The sequence below is a fragment of the Fundulus heteroclitus genome, unplaced genomic scaffold, assembly GCF_011125445.2.
Source record: "Fundulus heteroclitus isolate FHET01 unplaced genomic scaffold, MU-UCD_Fhet_4.1 scaffold_36, whole genome shotgun sequence".
Classification (NCBI taxonomy): domain Eukaryota; kingdom Metazoa; phylum Chordata; class Actinopteri; order Cyprinodontiformes; family Fundulidae; genus Fundulus; species Fundulus heteroclitus.
In genome coordinates this window covers 324,445-341,455 of record NW_023396770.1, presented here as the reverse complement: position 1 = coordinate 341,455, position 17,011 = coordinate 324,445, and the positions used below count along the sequence as shown (strand labels likewise).

Sequence of the window (17,011 nt, the reverse complement as noted above, 5' to 3'; positions counted from 1 at the left end):
CGATGATATAATAAAGGCTTCTCTAACGGAGGCCCGGTTCCTGTGGTTCCAGAATCGACGGGCTGGTGAAGGTCCGGAACCTGAAGGAGAGGATGGGCCGCTTCAACGAGGTGGTGGGCGGCCTGAAGGAGGGCAAGCAGGAGATGAGCAAACAGATCGAGGGCCTGGAGAACGCCATCGACGCCCTGATGCTCAGAATCAAGGTGAGTTCGGTTCTGGGGGTTCTACAGGTTCTACAGGCTCTACGCTGGGTCCAGGGTTCTGGCGGTTCTACAGGCTCTTTGCTGGGTCCGGGTTCTGGAGGTTCTAGAGGTTCTACAGGCTCTTTGCTGGGTCCGGGTTCTAGAGGTTCTACAGACTCTTTGCTGGGTCCGGGTTCTGGAGGTTCTAGAGGTTCTACAGGCTCTATGCTGGGTCCGGGTTCTGGCGGTTCTGTAAACACTGCTGGACAGAATGACAGGGAAGCCCTCTGCACTGCATGTTGGTCAGTACCAGAACATTTTGGACCCGATTATTCTTCAGGTGCCGGTTGGTCCGAATATTCAGCCCCGCTCTCCATCCAAACCCGGTCCTGTTTGGACCCAAATACCCCCCCCCCCCCCATGGTTTACACCAGAACCATCAAAGTTTAAACGGGTCTTAGGAAGCTTACCCGACCCAGATATCATCTTGATCATTTTTCTTTTCACAATCACAGTTTAACTCAACCCCAGAATGTTCTGATGGTTTGGACCTGCCGAAACATCCAGAACCTTTAGGATTTAAACCGGTTCCCCTTCTAGCCAGCGTGTCTCCCACAGCTGGAGGACTTCCTACTTTCTGTCCAATCAGAGCCCAGAGTGCAGAGAGACACGCCCACTCTCATTTCACCTCTGGATGGTTCTGGTCAAACCGGACCTGAAGGTTCTGCTGATCCAGTAATGACCACCACAGAACCTGTAGTGGTGGTAATGGGTTTTATTATTGCATAAATGGCTTGCCATACCAGACTTTTTTAATAAAATGTTTCATATTTTCATATTTTAAAGCTCTTAGGTGAATGTCTGCAGTTCTGAGGCCGAGTTTACCTGAAACTCCTCAGTCTGGACCTAGAACCCGCCTGGAGAACACGCCTGTAGAACCCGTCCAGGTTCTTCTAATAACAATGTTTTAGTATTTAGTGGCTCTCTGAGCAGCTTTTATTTCTGCCTGACGAACAGCCCACCTCTCTGCTGCTGGAGAACGGATCAGCGCTCAGAACTTCTGCAGTTCTGGAGGTTCTGGCATCCTGACCCATTACACGTTAACTTCCTGTTTTTACATCTTTTTGGTTGGAAAAGAGCAAATATTTGGCCCTGATGGCTTGCCGTAGGTAGCAGCCGCTGACAGGAGGTGATGTTTGATGTTCTGGTCGTAGGAGCAGGTTCTGACCCGCTGGGTCAGAACCTGCTCCTACTAAGCCCGGTTCTGGTCCGTGTTTGTGTTGCAGGGCACCATGATGAGCCGCCTGGACATCGACCACGAGTTCCAGGCGCTGGTGACCCGGTCCGAGAAGCTGCTGACGGACCTTCAGAACAAGAAGAAGGAGGAGGAGGAGCGGGAGCGTCTGCGCCGCATCCAGGAGGAGATGGAGAAGGAGCGCAGGAGGAGGGAGGAGGAGGAGCAGCGCCGCCGGCAGGACGACGAAGACCGCCGGCTGTAAGTGGCAAACCAGCCGGTTCTGACGGGTTCTGCAGGAGCCCGGCAGAACCAGGCACACCTCTGCTGATCAGGGCTGGGGCTGAACCGGCAAGGACCGCAGGCCCGGTTCAGGAGAACCAGCGGGTGTTTCTGGACCCGCCTGAAGAGCTGCTTCCCTCGTTAGCAGAACTTTCTGCTCGGTACGACCCGAAGGTTCTGCCGAGGTTCTCCAGACGAGCCCGACAGCTGCTTCCAGAGGCAACAGAACCTCTGGCTCAGCACCAGGAGTTCTGGTGGCACCGGCCGTCAGTCCAACAGAACCTCTAGGATCCATCCTCCGCTCTGCTCACCTGCTGCCGGTGCTGAGCTCTGCACCGGTGGCAACGTTGGTCCTGGTCCACTTTGGACCGCTGACCCGTTAGTGTGAGGTTCTGGATGACCCGGTTAAATGCAGTGGTTCTGTTTGCTTTAGGTGAGTTTTAAAGGTTAGGTCAGATGTTCTGTTGGGTCGGCGCCGCTCGCCCCCCCGCAGCGACTGATGGCGCCGCCGTCACAAACCGCTGCTGCTAATCAGACATCAGCTCCCAGGAGCCGCTGAAGGTCCGAGCCCGGCGCCGGTTCTGACAGCAAACAGGAAATCATTGTTTCTGCAGCAGAACCGTCCCAGCAGAACCGCTGGGCGGCGCCGGGAGCAATCTCTGGGATTCGAACCGGGGACCAAGCGCCTTGCTCTAACTGCTCCTGGTGTCCCGGTGGTTTCTGGCACTGGGCAGCACCAGAACATCGGACTTTCAGCAGAACCGGCAGGGAATCTGCTTTAGCGGAGGTTCTGACGGGTTCTGATGGGTTCTGACGGGTTCTGTCGTGTTTCCCCTGCAGGAAGGCGGAGATGGAGGTGAAGAGGAAGCAGGAAGAGGAGGAGAGGAAGAAGAGGGAGGAAGAGGAGCGGCGGCTGCAGGTTGGTGCTGATTTCTTCATGCTGTCGGGTTTAAACCAGAACCAGAACCAGAACCTGATCAGAGCTCTGGGGGGGGCGTTCATTGGACCCTCTGCCTGGGCGGATAAAGGTTCCTGTGAGGCTGATGGTGCAGAACCTTTCAGAACCTCCACAGAAACGGAACCAAATGGGTGACAGAAACGAGTTCTGGTTCTGTTGACCTGCCCCGCTGGCTGGTTCTGGTTCTGTTCACCAGGTGGGCGGCTGCAGGTGTCATTCCGGGTCAGAACCGGGACACCGCCGGGTTTTCTGAGGGGTCATTGATTCTCACTGGACCGCCTCGGCATGCCAGCACAGGTCCAAACCGTCCTGGTGGCTCGGGCAGAACAGGCAGCAGGTTCTGGTTCTGGCCCGGCGGGCTGAACTGGCAGCAGGTTCTGGTTCTGGCCCGGCGGGCTGATGGCTCTGTGTGTCCAGGTGGAGATGGAGCTGCAGCTGCAGGCGGAGCGGGAGCAGGATGTGGCCCGGCAGGCGGTTCTGGAGCAGGAGAGGAGGGACCGGGAGCTGGCCATGCGGATCGCCCAGAGCGAGGCCGAGCTCATCCCCGAGGAGGCGCTGAACGACTCGGGCCTGCGCAGGTAACCGGACCCGGTCAGAACTCCAGGCTCGGTCCGATTGGACCGCACGGAGAACCCGTTAGAACCCCGTTAGAACCCCGTTAATGGGTCCAGCATCACGTCAGACACGTTTTTATTCCTCATCTTCCATCCGAGCCTTACCGGACCAACCCGCTGACACAGAACCAGAACCAGAGAGGTTCTGACGGAACCGCCCTGTTTAATCGTGTTCTTCTTCTTCTGTTCTCCCAGCAACGGCTCCTCCGTTCCGTCGTCCCCCGAGAGAGCAGCGTAAGAGCCTCACCTTTGACCTTTGACCTCTGGAAATTAACCCCGCCTCTTTCCCTGCCTGCATGCTGCAACCACCCCCCCGCTAACAGAACCGGACCCAGTCAGACGGTTCAGAATCAGAACCGGCTCGATTCTAACCCCCGCTAACAGCCTCCTTTACCAGAACCGGCTCGGTTCTAACCCGTGTTCCCAGTCAGACGGTTCAGAATCAGAACCGGTCAGCAAACCCTGATTGTTTCCAGCCACAGAACCGGTTCAGAATCAGAACCGGTTCAGAATCAGAACCGGTTCTGATTCTGCAGCTTTTTATCAGACACTCAGATCAACGGCATCAAAAATTCTACTTTTAGTTCTGCTCACATTTTCCACCTCACTGGTTCCAGGCCCGGTTCTGCAGAATCCCAGAACTGGCTTGGTTGTCCACGGCTTCAGAACCGTCACGCGCCATGTCCAAATTCAGGGTTCTGCATCCTCCCGCCAACCCGGCGGTTCTGAAGCTGGACGGTCCCGTCTGGACCAGCCGGTCCCGCCCGGACCTCAACTTGGCTGCTGTCGTCTAGCCACCGGCAGCTCAGAACCGTGGCGCCGTAGAACCGGACTTTAATCCCTGAGAAAGTCCAGCAGTAGGTCAGGTGGTTCTGTTGGACCTTGGCGGTGTTGGGTCGGCGCCGTGGAAACCAGTTCTGGTCGATAGAAAGTGGATCTGAACCCCAGGTTCTCCTCTCTGGCCCGGTTCTGGGCTGGGTCTACTGGGGTCCACTCAGAACCGGTGCTGCCGGACCCAGTTTGGTGGAAAACAGGAACCAGTGGAAGGTTCTGTGTTGGTGAGCGGGTTCTGGAGTGGATCATGTGAACAGCGAGCAGCTGGTCTCCCCTGATGGGGCTGAATGGACCTGACCCGGTTCTGGTTCTCTAACTCTCCTCTAACTGTCTTCACAGCGGCGCCGGCAGCACAAAGCTGAAGAACTACACCATGTAGGTTTCCTCCCTCACACTCAGAACTTCTCAAACCGGGTCGCTTCAGAACCTACAGTCCGGATGCTGTTAGAAACGGCGCTGATCCACGGATCCTCAGCTGGTACCGGGTCGGTACCAGCAGGCAGGCCAGAATCAGAGGCACCCGGACCTTCGCTCCGGTCTGTCTGGAAACATTTTGACACCAGGTCCAAATTCTTGGTTCTGCCTAACCTGCATTTGGAACGCTGCTGGACTGGACCGGACCTGGACTGGACCGAGCCAGTCCAGGTCCGGTCCAGTCCAGGTCCGGTCCAGGTTGGTCAGCGGAGCCGCCAGAACTGACCAGGACGTTTCAGACAGACTGAGCGAAGGTCCGGTTGCCTCTGATTCTGGCCCGCTTGCTGCATCAAACCTGAAAACCCAGAAATGAGGTTCTGTGGTTCTGTTTGCTTGAAACACCATGAAAACCTGAGCTGGACCGGGCTCAGACAGACAGAACCAGAACCTAATGATCACAGAACAGGTTTAGATTACAGTTGCTGGTGTGTTCAGACCCCAGAGGAACCATTTCTGGTGTAAAGGTTCTGTTTGGGTCAGTTCTTCCAGGTTCTGTTTGGGTCAGCTCCTCCAGGTTCTGTTTGGGTCAGTTCCTCTAGGTTCTGTTTAGGTCAGTTCCTCTAGGTTCTGTTTGGGTCAGTTCCTCTAGGTTCTGTTTAGGTCAGTTCCTCTAGGTTCTGTTTAGGTCAGTTCCTCTAGGTTCTGTTTAGGTCAGTTCTTCCAGGTTCTGTTTGGGTCAGTTCTTCCAGGTTCTGTTTGGGTCAGTTCTTCCAGGTTCTGTTTGGGTTCTTTGGGTTTAAATGTTGTCTGATAAGCTCCGCCCACTCTGCTGGCTGCTAAATCTGGACCATCATGCTTTGCAGGGAGGAAATGGCGAGGGAGATGACTGAACTTCTGTCCCGGTGGGTAAAAACGGTCGGAACCAAATCAACCAATCAGCCGCTCTGATTTTTCCTGATTTGGACCAAATCATTAATGAAAACCCGGTGATTCTGAATCATTGACCCGATCCACATGTACTTCCAGGGATGATGTTTGATTCCCTCAGCAAAGAAGGTTCTGGTTCTTCTGAGCTTTCAGCAGAACCTCCAGCTGCTGAAACCCAGAACATTTGACCCGCGGGTCGGTTCTGCTGCTTTACTCAGTGATGCTCTGGCGCCGGGTCCGGTAACTCGAGCAGAAACAGGAACGCTGTGAAGATCAGGCTTGTGGACCGCTCTGCGGTTCCGTCTCGTTGCCACTCCTCGGAACCAGCAGCTGACCCAAAAGTCGACGGTCCGGGTCGGCGCCAAAGAACTCAGCAGCTTCTAACGAGCTGATCTCTGCAGCGTTGGTCTGAAGGCGGGTCAGATAAAGTTCCCTCTGGTTCCCCTCCTAAAGCTCCCACGCTCAGGTCGGGTCCAGTTGGATCAGAATCTGATCAGAATCTGTCGCCCCTGGTGCTGGTCTGGATCTGGCAGGAAAGGAAGCAGAAGAAACGGGTGGGGGAGGGGCAGAGGGTGCAGTATGGGTCGGGGACCGGACCTGAACAGCGCCACCATCTGGCGGCTCGCTGCGACTCTGAGCCTGTAGATGATTCCCAGGTTCTGACCCGGCACCGGCAGAGGTCCGGTCACCTAACCTCAGATGTTCTGGAAGCCCGTTGTGGTTCTGGTGGATCCTGAAACATGAAAAGTCACGAGCTGATGGTTCACAGGTGCAGAGGGATTCTTCTCACTCTGGGTCCACTGGACCGGCGGTTCTTCTGGACCTCCTGGTGTCTGCAGCATGCAGTCTGTCTCCTTCCTCTTCCTCCTACAGGCTTCCTGAGTCTTCCTCACCTCTTTACCGACCCGTGGTTCTGTCCGGTTTGTAGAACCGGACTCGGGTTTCCCCTGTTAGCTGCCGAGAGCTCCTGATGGAGTGGAGTTCACAGAGGGAGCCAGAAGGTTTGAGGATCTGGATCCAGAGTCTGGTTCTGATTAAGGTCCAGTTCACAGAATCAGCAGAAATTCTGATTCTCATCAATTGTCAGTAGGAAAAGATGGAAAGTGGATCTAAAACCTGTAGGCCCATATTCTGACTCTGCGGTTCTGACTCCCTGTGTGGACTCCAGTCCTGAGCCGGATCTTTAGTTCCCAGGTGTTCACGGCTGACTCGGTTCTGTTTCCTGTCCCAGAGGTCCGCAGGTTCTGGCCTCCAAAGCTGCCGCCAACGCCAAGAAGTACGAGCTGAGCAAGTGGAAGTACGCCGAGCTGCGGGACGCCATCAACACGTCGTGTGGTGAGTGTCAGCGGTTCTGCAGAACCGGGTCTTTAATTTGGGTTTTAGGAACTGGAGCGGTTAAAGAATGATTCATGTTGAAGATCCAGATGGAAATGTCTCAACTACCAGATGGTTAAAGGTCAAAAATCGGCTTACAGAACCAGAACAATAAAGATTTGTGGTTCTGACTGGTCCAAATCCAGGAGGTTCTGCTGGTTTTAATTCAATTTAATTTATGCAGCACCAATTCATGAAACGCATCATCTCAAGTCTCTTTCCAAAGTCAGCTTCCATCAAATCCTCCAGGTTGGTGAGAAAGTTTCCTCTCTAAGGAAACCCAGCAGGTTGCATCAAGTCTCTCCAAGCAGCATTCACTCCTCCTGAAAGAGCGTAGAGCCACAGTGGACAGTCGTCTGCATTGTTGATGGCTTTGCAGCAATCCCTCATACTGAGCATGCATGAAGCGACAGTGGAGAGGAAAACTCCCCTTTAACAGGGAGGAGAACCTCCAGCAGAACCAGAACCAGGCTCAGTGTGAACGCTCATCTGCCTCCACCCACTGGGGCTTAGAGAAGACAGAGCAGAGACACAGAAAGCACAGAAGCTCACATTGACCCAGGAGTACTTTCTATGTTAGAGAAGACAGAGCAGAGACACAGAAAGCTCAGAAGCTCACGTTGACCCAGGAGTACTTTCTATGTTAGAGAAGACAGAGCAGAGACACAGAAAGCTCAGAAGCTCACATTGACCCAGGAGTACTTTCTATGTTAGAGAAGACAGAGCAGAGACACAGAAAGCTCAGAAGCTCACATTGACCCAGGAGTACTTTCTATGTTAGAGAAGACAGAGCAGAGACACAGAAAGCTCAGAAGCTCACATTGACCCAGGAGTACTTTCTATGTTAGAGAAGACAGAGCAGAGACACAGAAAGCTCAGAAGCTCACATTGACCCAGGAGTACTTTCTATGTTAGAGAAGACAGAGCAGAGACACAGAAAGCTCAGAAGCTCACATTGACCCAGGAGTACTTTCTATGGTAGATGGTAATAGAGGATGATCTGCCTCCCCTGATGATGTCACAGCTAACAGAACACCAGACCAGGTGTACCTTCTATGAAGAGAAAATGACAGAGAACAAAAAGTTAAAAGCTGAAATAACAACAAACAATGCAGATTGGAGAGCAGTAGGAGAACTCAGCAGAGAGAGAGAAATAGACCCTGATGTCCTCCAGCAGCCTAAGCCTATAGCAGCATAACTATAGAGGTAGCTCAGGGTAACATGAGCCACTCTGACTAGAAGCTTTGTCACAAAGGAAAGTTTTAAGATTAGTCTTAAAAGTAGACGGGGTGTCTGCCTCACGGACCAAAACTGGGAGTTGGTTCCACAGGAGAGGAGCCTGATAGCTAAAGGATCTGCCTCCCATTCTACTTTTAGAGACTCTAGGAACCACCAGCAGACCTGCAGTCTGAGAGCGAAGTGCTCTGTTAGGAACATACGGGGTAATCAGAGCTCTGATATATGATGGAGCTTGATTATTAAGGGTTTTATACGTTAGAAGGAGAATTTTAAATTCTATTCTTGATTTAACAGGAAGCCAATGAAGGGAAGCTAAAATTGGAGAAATATGATCCCTCTTGTTGATTTTCATCAGAACTCTTGCTGCAGCATTTTGGATCAGCTGAAGGCTTTGAACTGCATTTTGTGGACTTCCTGATAGTAAAGAATTACAATAGTCCAGCCTTGAAGTAACAAATGCATGGACTAGTTTTTCAGCATCACTCCTGGACAGAATGTTTCTAATTTTGGCGATATTCCTGAGGTGAAAAAAGGAAACTCTGGAAACCTGTTTAATATGGGATTTAAATGACATGTCTTGGTTAAAAATAACACCAAGATTTTTAACTTTATTACCAGAGGCCAAGTTAATGCCATCCAGATTAAGTGATTGGTTAAGAAGTTTATTTTTTGAGGACTCTGGTCCAAAGATTACAACTTCTGTCTTGTCAGAATTTAAGTGCAGGAAATTTAAAGTCATCCAGCTTTTGATGTCATCAAGACATGACTGCAGTGGAAGTAATTGATTGGATTCATCAGGATTTATGGATAAATATAGCTGAGTGTCATCAGGATAACAGTGGAAATTAATCCCATGCTGTCTGATAATTTTGCCGATGGGAAGCATATATATAGTAAATAGAATTGGTCCAAGGACTGAACCCTGTGGTACTCCACAGGTGACCCTAGAGTTTGAGGAACATTTATTATTAACATGAACAAACTGGAATCGGTCTGACAGATAAGATTTAAACCAGCCTAATGCTTTCCCCTTAATCCCTACAGTATGCTCAAGTCTTTGTAGGAGAATATTGTGATCAACTGTATCAAATGCAGCACTGAGATCTAACAGGACAAGTACAGACACAAGTCCATTATCTGAGGCCAAGAGAATATCATTAGTGACCTTCACCAGAGCTGTTTCAGTGCTATGATGAGCTCTGAAGCCTGACTGAAACTCCTCCAGTAGGTCATTACTTTGTAAATGTTCACAAAGTTGATTAGCAACTACTTTCTCAAGAATTTTAGATGAAGAAAAGAAGATTAGATATAGGTCTGTAATTTACTAACTCATCTTGATCAAGAGATGGTTTCTTAAGTAAAGGTTTAATAATAGCTACTTTAAAAGCCTGTGGTACATATCCATTTAGTAAGGATAGATTAATCATGTCTAAAATAGTGCCACTGATCAGAGGGAATACCTCCTTAAACAACTTGGTTGGGATTGGGTCTAACATACAGGTAGAAGGTTTAGATGAAGCTAAAATTTTAGATAGCTCAGAAAGCTCTACTGCTTTTAAACAGTTCAGACACTGCGCAGGTTCTAAAGATTCCTCCAACGCTGCCTCACTTACTGAGGACGAGGTAATCATGTTTGGGAGGATGCCAATTATTTTATTTTTAATGGCATCAATTTTATTTATGAAGAATCCCATAAAATCATTACTGCTAAGAGCTAAGAGAATGGATGGATCAACAGAGCTGTGGCTCTGGGTAAGTTTGGCAACTGTACTGAAGAGAAATCTAGGATTATTTTTATTCTCTTCAATTAATGATGAAAAATATGCTACTCTAACTCTGCGAAGGGTCTTGTTATACAACAATAGACTGTCCCTCCAGATTAGGTAGGATTCCTCTTGGTGTGTAGAGCGCCATTTTCTCTCCAATTTCCTAACATTGTGCTTCAAGGAACGCAGCTCTGAATTAAACCAAGGAGCCAGCTTCCTGTGAATAATCACCTTCTTTTTCAAGGGATCTACATTGTCTAATGCCGAATGCAATGAGGAAGTCAGATTGTTAGCAAAGGTATCGATTTGTGAATGGGAAGAAACAGCATTGCTGCCATCTACAGGGCATTTCTGCAATACTGACGATATTAAGAGGGGGACAGAGACTTTAAAGTTTGATACTGCATTATCCAATAAAGATCTACAATAATGGAACCCTCTTTATGGGGTGGAGAACTTAGTTTGATTAAACTCAAATGTTATTAAAAAATGATCAGACAGGACAGGGTTGTGAGAAAATACTGTCTTAATTCTTCACAATCAATGCCATATGTCAGCACAAGGTCTAAAGTATGAAGCAAAGAGTGCGTCGGTTTATGCACATTTTGAACAAAACCAATTTAATCTAGGATAGTTTTAAAGGCTACACTAAGGTTATCACATTCTTTGTCAACATGGATGTTAAAATCACCCACTATAATAACCTTATCAGTATTTAACACCAAATCAGATAAGAAATCTGACAACTCATCCAAAAACTGAGTGTAAGGGCCTGGTGGACGATACAAAACAACAAACAGAAGAGGTTTTATTGCTTTGCAGTTTGGATGAGGGAAACTGAGGGTTAAATGTTCAAAAGAACTGTAATTATTAGTTGGCCTGGGACTAATTAATAAATCAGACTGAAAGATGGTTGCCACTCCTCCTCCTCTTCCCACAGATCTGGGAATGTGGAAATTTGAATAACTGGAGGGAGTTGACTCATTTATACTAACGTAGTCCTCTTGCAGCCAGGTTTCTGTGAGACAAAACAAATCAATCTGTTTATCAGAAATCAATTCATTAACTAACAAAGTCTTTGGAGGGAGAGACCTTATATTTAATAGACCACATTTAATTATTTTATTTTTAGGTTCAAGGTGAACCGTATTGATTTTTATTAGGTTTTTATGATTTGTTCCTTTTAGATCAGTTTTTGATCTGTTAAGTTTTGGCCGTGGGAAAGTCACCGTCTCAATAGGATAATGGGTGGGTAACAGTACAGAAGCTGCAGAGAGGTGTGTTAAACTACGGCTCTGCTTCCTAGTCTGGACCCTGGGTTGTAATTTTTAGACTGATCCAGCAGGTTCTGCTGGTTTTAGGCTGATCCAGGAGGTTCTGCTGGTTTTAGGCTGATCCAGGAGGTTCTGTTGGTTTTAGGCTGATCCATTTGGTTCTGCTGGTTTTAGGCTGATCCAGGAGGTTCTGTTGGTTTTAGGCTGATCCGGGTGGTTCTGTTGGTTTTAGGCTGATCCAGGAGGTTCTGCTGGTTTTAGGCTGATCCGGGTGGTTCTGTTGGTTTTAGGCTGATCCAGGAGGTTCTGCTGGTTTTAGGCTGATCCGGGTGGTTCTGTTGGTTTTAGGCTGATCCGGGTGGTTCTGTTGGTTTTAGGCTGATCCAGCAGGTTCTGCTGGTTTTAGGCTGATCCAGAACCGGGAGGTTCTGCTGGTTTTAGGATGATCCATGAGGTTCTGTTGGTTTTAGGATGATCCAGGAGGTTCTGCTGGTTTTAGGATGATCCTGGAGGTTCTGCTGGTTTTAGGCTGATCCATTTGGTTCTGCTGGTTTTAGGCTGATCCAGGAGGTTCTGCTGGTTTTAGGATGATCCTGGAGGTTCTGCTGGTTTTAGGCTGATCCAGGAGGTTCTGCTGGTTTTAGGCTGATCCATTTGGTTCTGCTGGTTTTAGGCTGATCCGGGTGGTTCTGTTGGTTTTAGGCTGATCCAGGAGGTTCTGCTGGTTTTAGGCTGATCCGGGTGGTTCTGTTGGTTTTAGGCCGATCCACGTGGTTCTGTTGGTTTTAGGCTGATCCAGGTGGTTCTGTTGGTTTTAGGCTGATCCAGCAGGTTCTGCTGGTTTTAGGCTGATCCAGAACCGGGAGGTTCTGCTGGTTTTAGGATGATCCTAAGGATCATCCAGGAGGTTCTGCTGGTTTTAGGATGATCCTGGAGGTTCTGCTGGTTTTAGGCTGATCCAGAACCAGGAGATCCTGCTGGTTTTAGGTGATCCAGGAGGTTCTGCTGGTTTTAGGCTGATCCAGGAGGTTCTGCTGGTTTTAGGATGATCCTGGAGGTTCTGCTGGTTTTAGGCTGATCCAGAACCAGGTGGTTCTGTGGGTTTTAGGCTGATCCAGGTGGTTCTGCTGGTTTTCGGCTGATCCAGGTGGTTCTGCTGGTTTTAGGCTGATCCAGGAGGTTCTGCTGGTTTTAGGCTGATCCAGGAGGTTCTGTTGGTTTTAGGCTGATCCAGAACCAGGAGGTTCTGTTGGTTTTAGGCTGATCTAGGAGGTTCTGCTGGTTTTAGGCTGATCCGGGTGGTTCTGCTGGTTTTAGGCTGATCCAGGAGGTTCTGTTGGTTTTAGGCTGATCCAGAACCAGGAGGTTCTGTTGGTTTTAGGCTGATCTAGGAGGTTCTGCTGGTTTTAGGCTGATCCGGGTGGTTCTGCTGGTTTTAGGCTGATCCAGATCCGGGTGGTTCTGCTGGTTTTAGGCTGATCCAGATCCAGGAGGTTCTGTTGGTTTTAGGCTGATCCAGGAGGTTCTGTTGGTTTTAGGATGATCCAGAACCAGGAGGTTCTGCTGGTTTTAGGCTGATCCAGGAGGTTCTGTTGGTTTTAGGCTGATCCAGGAGGTTCTGTTGGTTTTAGGCTGATCCAGAACCAGACGGTTCTGCTGGTTTTAGACTGATCCAGAACCAGGTGGTTCTACTGGTTTTAGACTGATCCAGAACCTGGAGGTTCTGCTAGTTTTAGGCTGATCCGGGTGGTTCTGCTGGTTTTAGGCTGATCCAGGTGGTTCTGCTGGTTTTAGGCTGATCCTGGAGGTTCTGCTGGTTTTAGGCTGATCCAGAACCAAGAGGTTCTGCTGGTTTTAGGCTGATCCAGGTGGTTCTGCTGGTTTTAGGCTGATCAGGGTGGTTCTACTGGTTTTAGGCTGATCCAGGAGGTTCTGCTAGTTTTAGGCTGATCCTGGAGGTTCTGCTGGTTTTAGGCTGATCCGGGTGGTTCTGCTGGTTTTAGGCTGATCCAAGTGGTTGTACTGGTTTTAGGATGATCCAGAACCACGTGGTTCTACTGGTTTTAGGCTGATCCAGGAGGTTCTGCTGATTTTAGGCTGATCCTGGAGGTTCTGCTAGTTTTAGGCTGATCCGGGTGGTTCTGCTGGTTTTAGGCTGATCCAAGTGGTTCTACTGGTTTTAGGATGATCCAGAACCACGTGGTTCTACTGGTTTTAGGATGATCCAGAACCAGGTGGTTCTGCGGGTTTTAAGCTAATCCAAGTGGTTCTACTGGTTTTAGGCTGATCCTGTAGATTCTGTTGGTTTTAGGCTGATCCAAGTGGTTCTACTGGTTTTAGGCTGATCCAGAACCAGGGGGTTCTGCTGGTTTTAGGCTGATCCTGGAGGTTCTACTGGTTTTAGGATGATCCAGAACCAGGAGGTTCTGCGGGTTTTCCTGCAGCATTGCTGTGGGCAGCATTAATGTGAAGGTTCTCCCTCATGCTTCAGAACCGGGATCAGAACTCTGTGGTTCTTCTGTCTGCAGACATCGAGCTGCTGGCCGCCTGCAGGGAGGAGTTCCACCGCCGTCTCAAAGTGTACCACGCCTGGAAGTCCAAGAACAAGAAGAGGAACGCCGAGCCGGAGCAGCGAGCGCCCAAATCCGTCCTGGACTACGGTATGACGGTTCTGCTCCACAGGTTCTGCTCCACAGGTTCTGCTCCACAGGTTCTGTTACAGTGCTTACGGTCCATCAGGCAGGTTCTGTTGCTGTTCTGTGAAATGTTCTACCTGGATGTTCCTGAACCCAGAGCTGCTAGAGAACGTCCGTCGCACTGAGCGCGCTCAGCACTGATGCGTTGTGACGTGCTGATCCGGCTCTTTCTGGGTCAGAACCAAACCACGGCGAGCTGGTCCTCACTGGTGTTAATGAGAGTTCTGGTTCAGTAGAAGTTCTGGTTCTAACTAATAGTTGTTGCAGGACTGTGAGACGATCCGCTCAGATTAACCGGGCTGCGCTCAGGTTGGCGGCCCGGTTCTGAGGAGGAACCTCCTGGAAAGTCCATTTCCAGGAGGTTCCGGTTCTGTCAGGTAGCCTCCAGCCACTGCTGGAGGACTTCCTGTTTTCTGTCCAATCAGAGGCCAGACTGCAGAGAGACACGCCCACTCTCATCCACTGCTAGATTTCACCTCTGAGTGGTTCTGGAGAACCCTGAAGGTTCTTTAAGAAAACACAGAACCATTTACCAGAAGGTTCTGATCCAACTTCTAGTTTCCCACCTTGACTGAGGCGTCTGCGGTTCTGTTGGACCTGACAGGTTCTGTTGGACCCAGCAGAACCGCAGACAGGATCCCTGTTAAAGGTCCGATTGAAACAATACAAAGTTGTTCACATTCAGGACAATTTGACATTAATTTATGATTTGCACATAATTAATCTGACGTCACGTTCTATAAATTACATTTAAACTTAAATTTAAAACGTTGCATTTCAGCGCTCTTTAAAGGAAGTTAATGTTTAAGGAACTTATTCCTGAACCGCTCTAAGAACAGATGTGTCTCACAGTTTATCATTAATTTAGTCTTAGCATCTGGTAAAATGATAATTATCTGAGCTGTTAGTGTGACTTTTTTAAAAATTAATAAATTATACAGCAACCTTCAGTGGAGGCCAAAGGACATCTTGGCACTAAGCGAGCGGCCTTATGCTGGATAGATGGAACGGTTCTAAATGAGACGGAACCAAAGATCGTACGTCTGTCAGAGGAACGTCTCCTGGCTTTAAGGTCAAAAAGGTTCTCAGGTTCTGTGATGGTTTAGATCATCATCCAGACCAGAACCTGTCCCCTGGGTCTGTGGGCCCAGCAGAACCGTCTGCTGTCATGCTGTGTGTCTCATTACCTGCTCTGTGTGAAACAGGTTCCACGTCTCCAGTGAGAAGACCAGGTAGGTGTTCCTGTAGAGAACCCCCAGCTAACCCTGACTAACCTGGCCGGGCCTCCTGCTGCTTCATGCTTCTAGCTGCTCTGGGGGGGGCGGGTTCCACCAGAGGTTCTCCAGCTGGGGGGGGGGGGTTCCACCAGAGGTTCTCCAGCTGGGGGTGAAGGCTTGATGGGGGGGGCAGGAGAAAAGGTTAGAAAAGGTTCCCTGGTGACGGTGTAGATAAATCCTGCTAAATGGGTCAACAGCGCCACCTACTGCCTGGTCTGGACCTGCAGTGGTCTGAGTGGCAAGGGATTCTGGGTAATGCTCAGAGCAGCGGCTTCCTGCAGTGAGGGAACGCAGCTATCTAGAACGTCTCATTGCTGTCTCATTTTATAGTTTATAAAATGTGGCGCCTGTTAGAAACGGTGAAAGGCATTCTGGGTAATCCTCAGCGACCTGGCTGCATTTAGAGAGAAAACTGGAAACGGACCAGGCTTGGACCCAGAGCAGAACCTTTAGTCTGGAGAACAACAACCGGGTCCAGACTCTGGTTCTGATGGTCCCATGTTGAGCCACTGCTGACCCGTTAAACATCTGGACCATCAGAACCGCTCTCAGCCACCTGGGGCTCTTCTGTTGCAGCAGAACAATCAGAACCTGAGTGGACCCAGCAGGGAGTGAAGGAGAAACGTCTCCTCAGCACAACCAGCAGATGCTTCAGCTTCATCTGGGAAGTTTCCAGTGTTTCTGACGGTGTTGGCCTGGTTCTGTACCTTCTGGTTCTGTACCTTCTGGTTCTGTACCTTCTGGTTCTGTGCGGGGGGGTTGAGGACTTGTGTGGGTGATGGAAGAACTTTTTCTGACTGTTTTTTCTTCTGGGTTTGGATCATGTAGCATCCTGAGGCTGTAGATTCAGATTTTAGGCTGTAGAGAGGATGACTGGAGCCGCTGTGGTTTCCTCCTCTTTCATCAGCACCGCTGACCTTCAGCTCTAACAGAACCACTTCCTGTTTACAGGCAGTGATGGGAAATGGTCCACTAATGTCTCAGATCAGAACTTAAAGGTGACCTATTATGAAAAATTAACCTGTTGCATCTTTTTGTGCTTCCATTTGGGTTTCCACCACTAAACATGATCCAGCTGGTTTTAGCAATAAGTTAATGTTGGTGTCTGGAAAACGACACGTTTCAAAAACGTCACAATCAGTGGGCCCAGCCCGTCACCTAGCAACCCATGTGAAGTAAACCTAACAAATATTTAACACATTGCTTTTATATAATATCTTACATTTAAGTTATTATTATTATTATTTTTATTATTATTATTATTATTATTTTTATTATTATTATTGGAATAAATTACATGCACTACTAAACATTTTTACATGCTGATTAATTCCTTTGCAATTAAAGACGCATAACTAAAGGTTAGCATGATGCTAATTTGCATTAGATTTGCCATAGGGATGCTAGTGCTATTATTAGGGTCTAATTTTTCGGCTCTTCATCTGAGAGCTACCGCTATCCTTTAGCCTTAGCCAGACACCGACCTAAACAACGTTCCCAGCATTTACTCGTCTAGACCGCTACTTCTGGTGCGCATAAATAACCGCTGACTGTGGCGCCGCCGCCAACCGGCTCTGGGAAACTGACAGGATAGTTTAGCACGGCAGAAACGCAGCTCTGGATCTGTGGCAGGCCTGCAGCTGCTGCTGGTTCTGCAGGAACTCCTCTGCTGCAGGACTGACTCTGGGTCACAGGTGCTTCTGTCTGCAGCCACTTTCAGGTGTTTAACGTGTGAATATTAAAGAGTCCCACTAACAGCTGGTTCTGAGCAGCAGGAACCCAGGAGGAACCTGATCTGATTAGATTAGGTGCAGACAGAACGTGTTGGAGCGTAATGGGTCACCTTTAAGATGTGGGTCACAGGTTCAGGTTCTGACCCGTTCATTTAAGTTGGACTTTAACAGAGAAATGATCTAGATTAGTGTTTTATTTTCCATCAG

The 17,011-nt window shown here is 49.1% G+C and overlaps 1 protein-coding gene across 10 annotated transcripts in view; it reads left to right on the top strand.

Annotated features, from left to right (window-relative positions):
• Window positions 1–17,011, top strand: part of LOC105934395 (unconventional myosin-VI) — a 51,182-nt gene that overhangs the window by 27,572 nt on the left and 6,599 nt on the right. For 2 of the 10 annotated variants that reach the window (XM_012874337.3, XM_021322434.2), the window contains exons 25-34: window positions 53–203; window positions 1,469–1,677; window positions 2,539–2,617; window positions 3,074–3,234; window positions 3,466–3,504; window positions 4,444–4,479; window positions 5,382–5,420; window positions 6,677–6,780; window positions 13,627–13,758; window positions 15,000–15,026. In XM_012874337.3, coding sequence (XP_012729791.2) covers window positions 53–203; window positions 1,469–1,677; window positions 2,539–2,617; window positions 3,074–3,234; window positions 3,466–3,504; window positions 4,444–4,479; window positions 5,382–5,420; window positions 6,677–6,780; window positions 13,627–13,758; window positions 15,000–15,026 — 977 coding nt within the window. The remainder of the gene's footprint in view (window positions 1–52; window positions 204–1,468; window positions 1,678–2,538; window positions 2,618–3,073; window positions 3,235–3,465; window positions 3,505–4,443; window positions 4,480–5,381; window positions 5,421–6,676; window positions 6,781–13,626; window positions 13,759–14,999; window positions 15,027–17,011) is intronic. The other 8 variants (XM_012874340.3, XM_012874339.3, XM_021322436.2 and 5 more) reach the window with 7 other exon arrangements.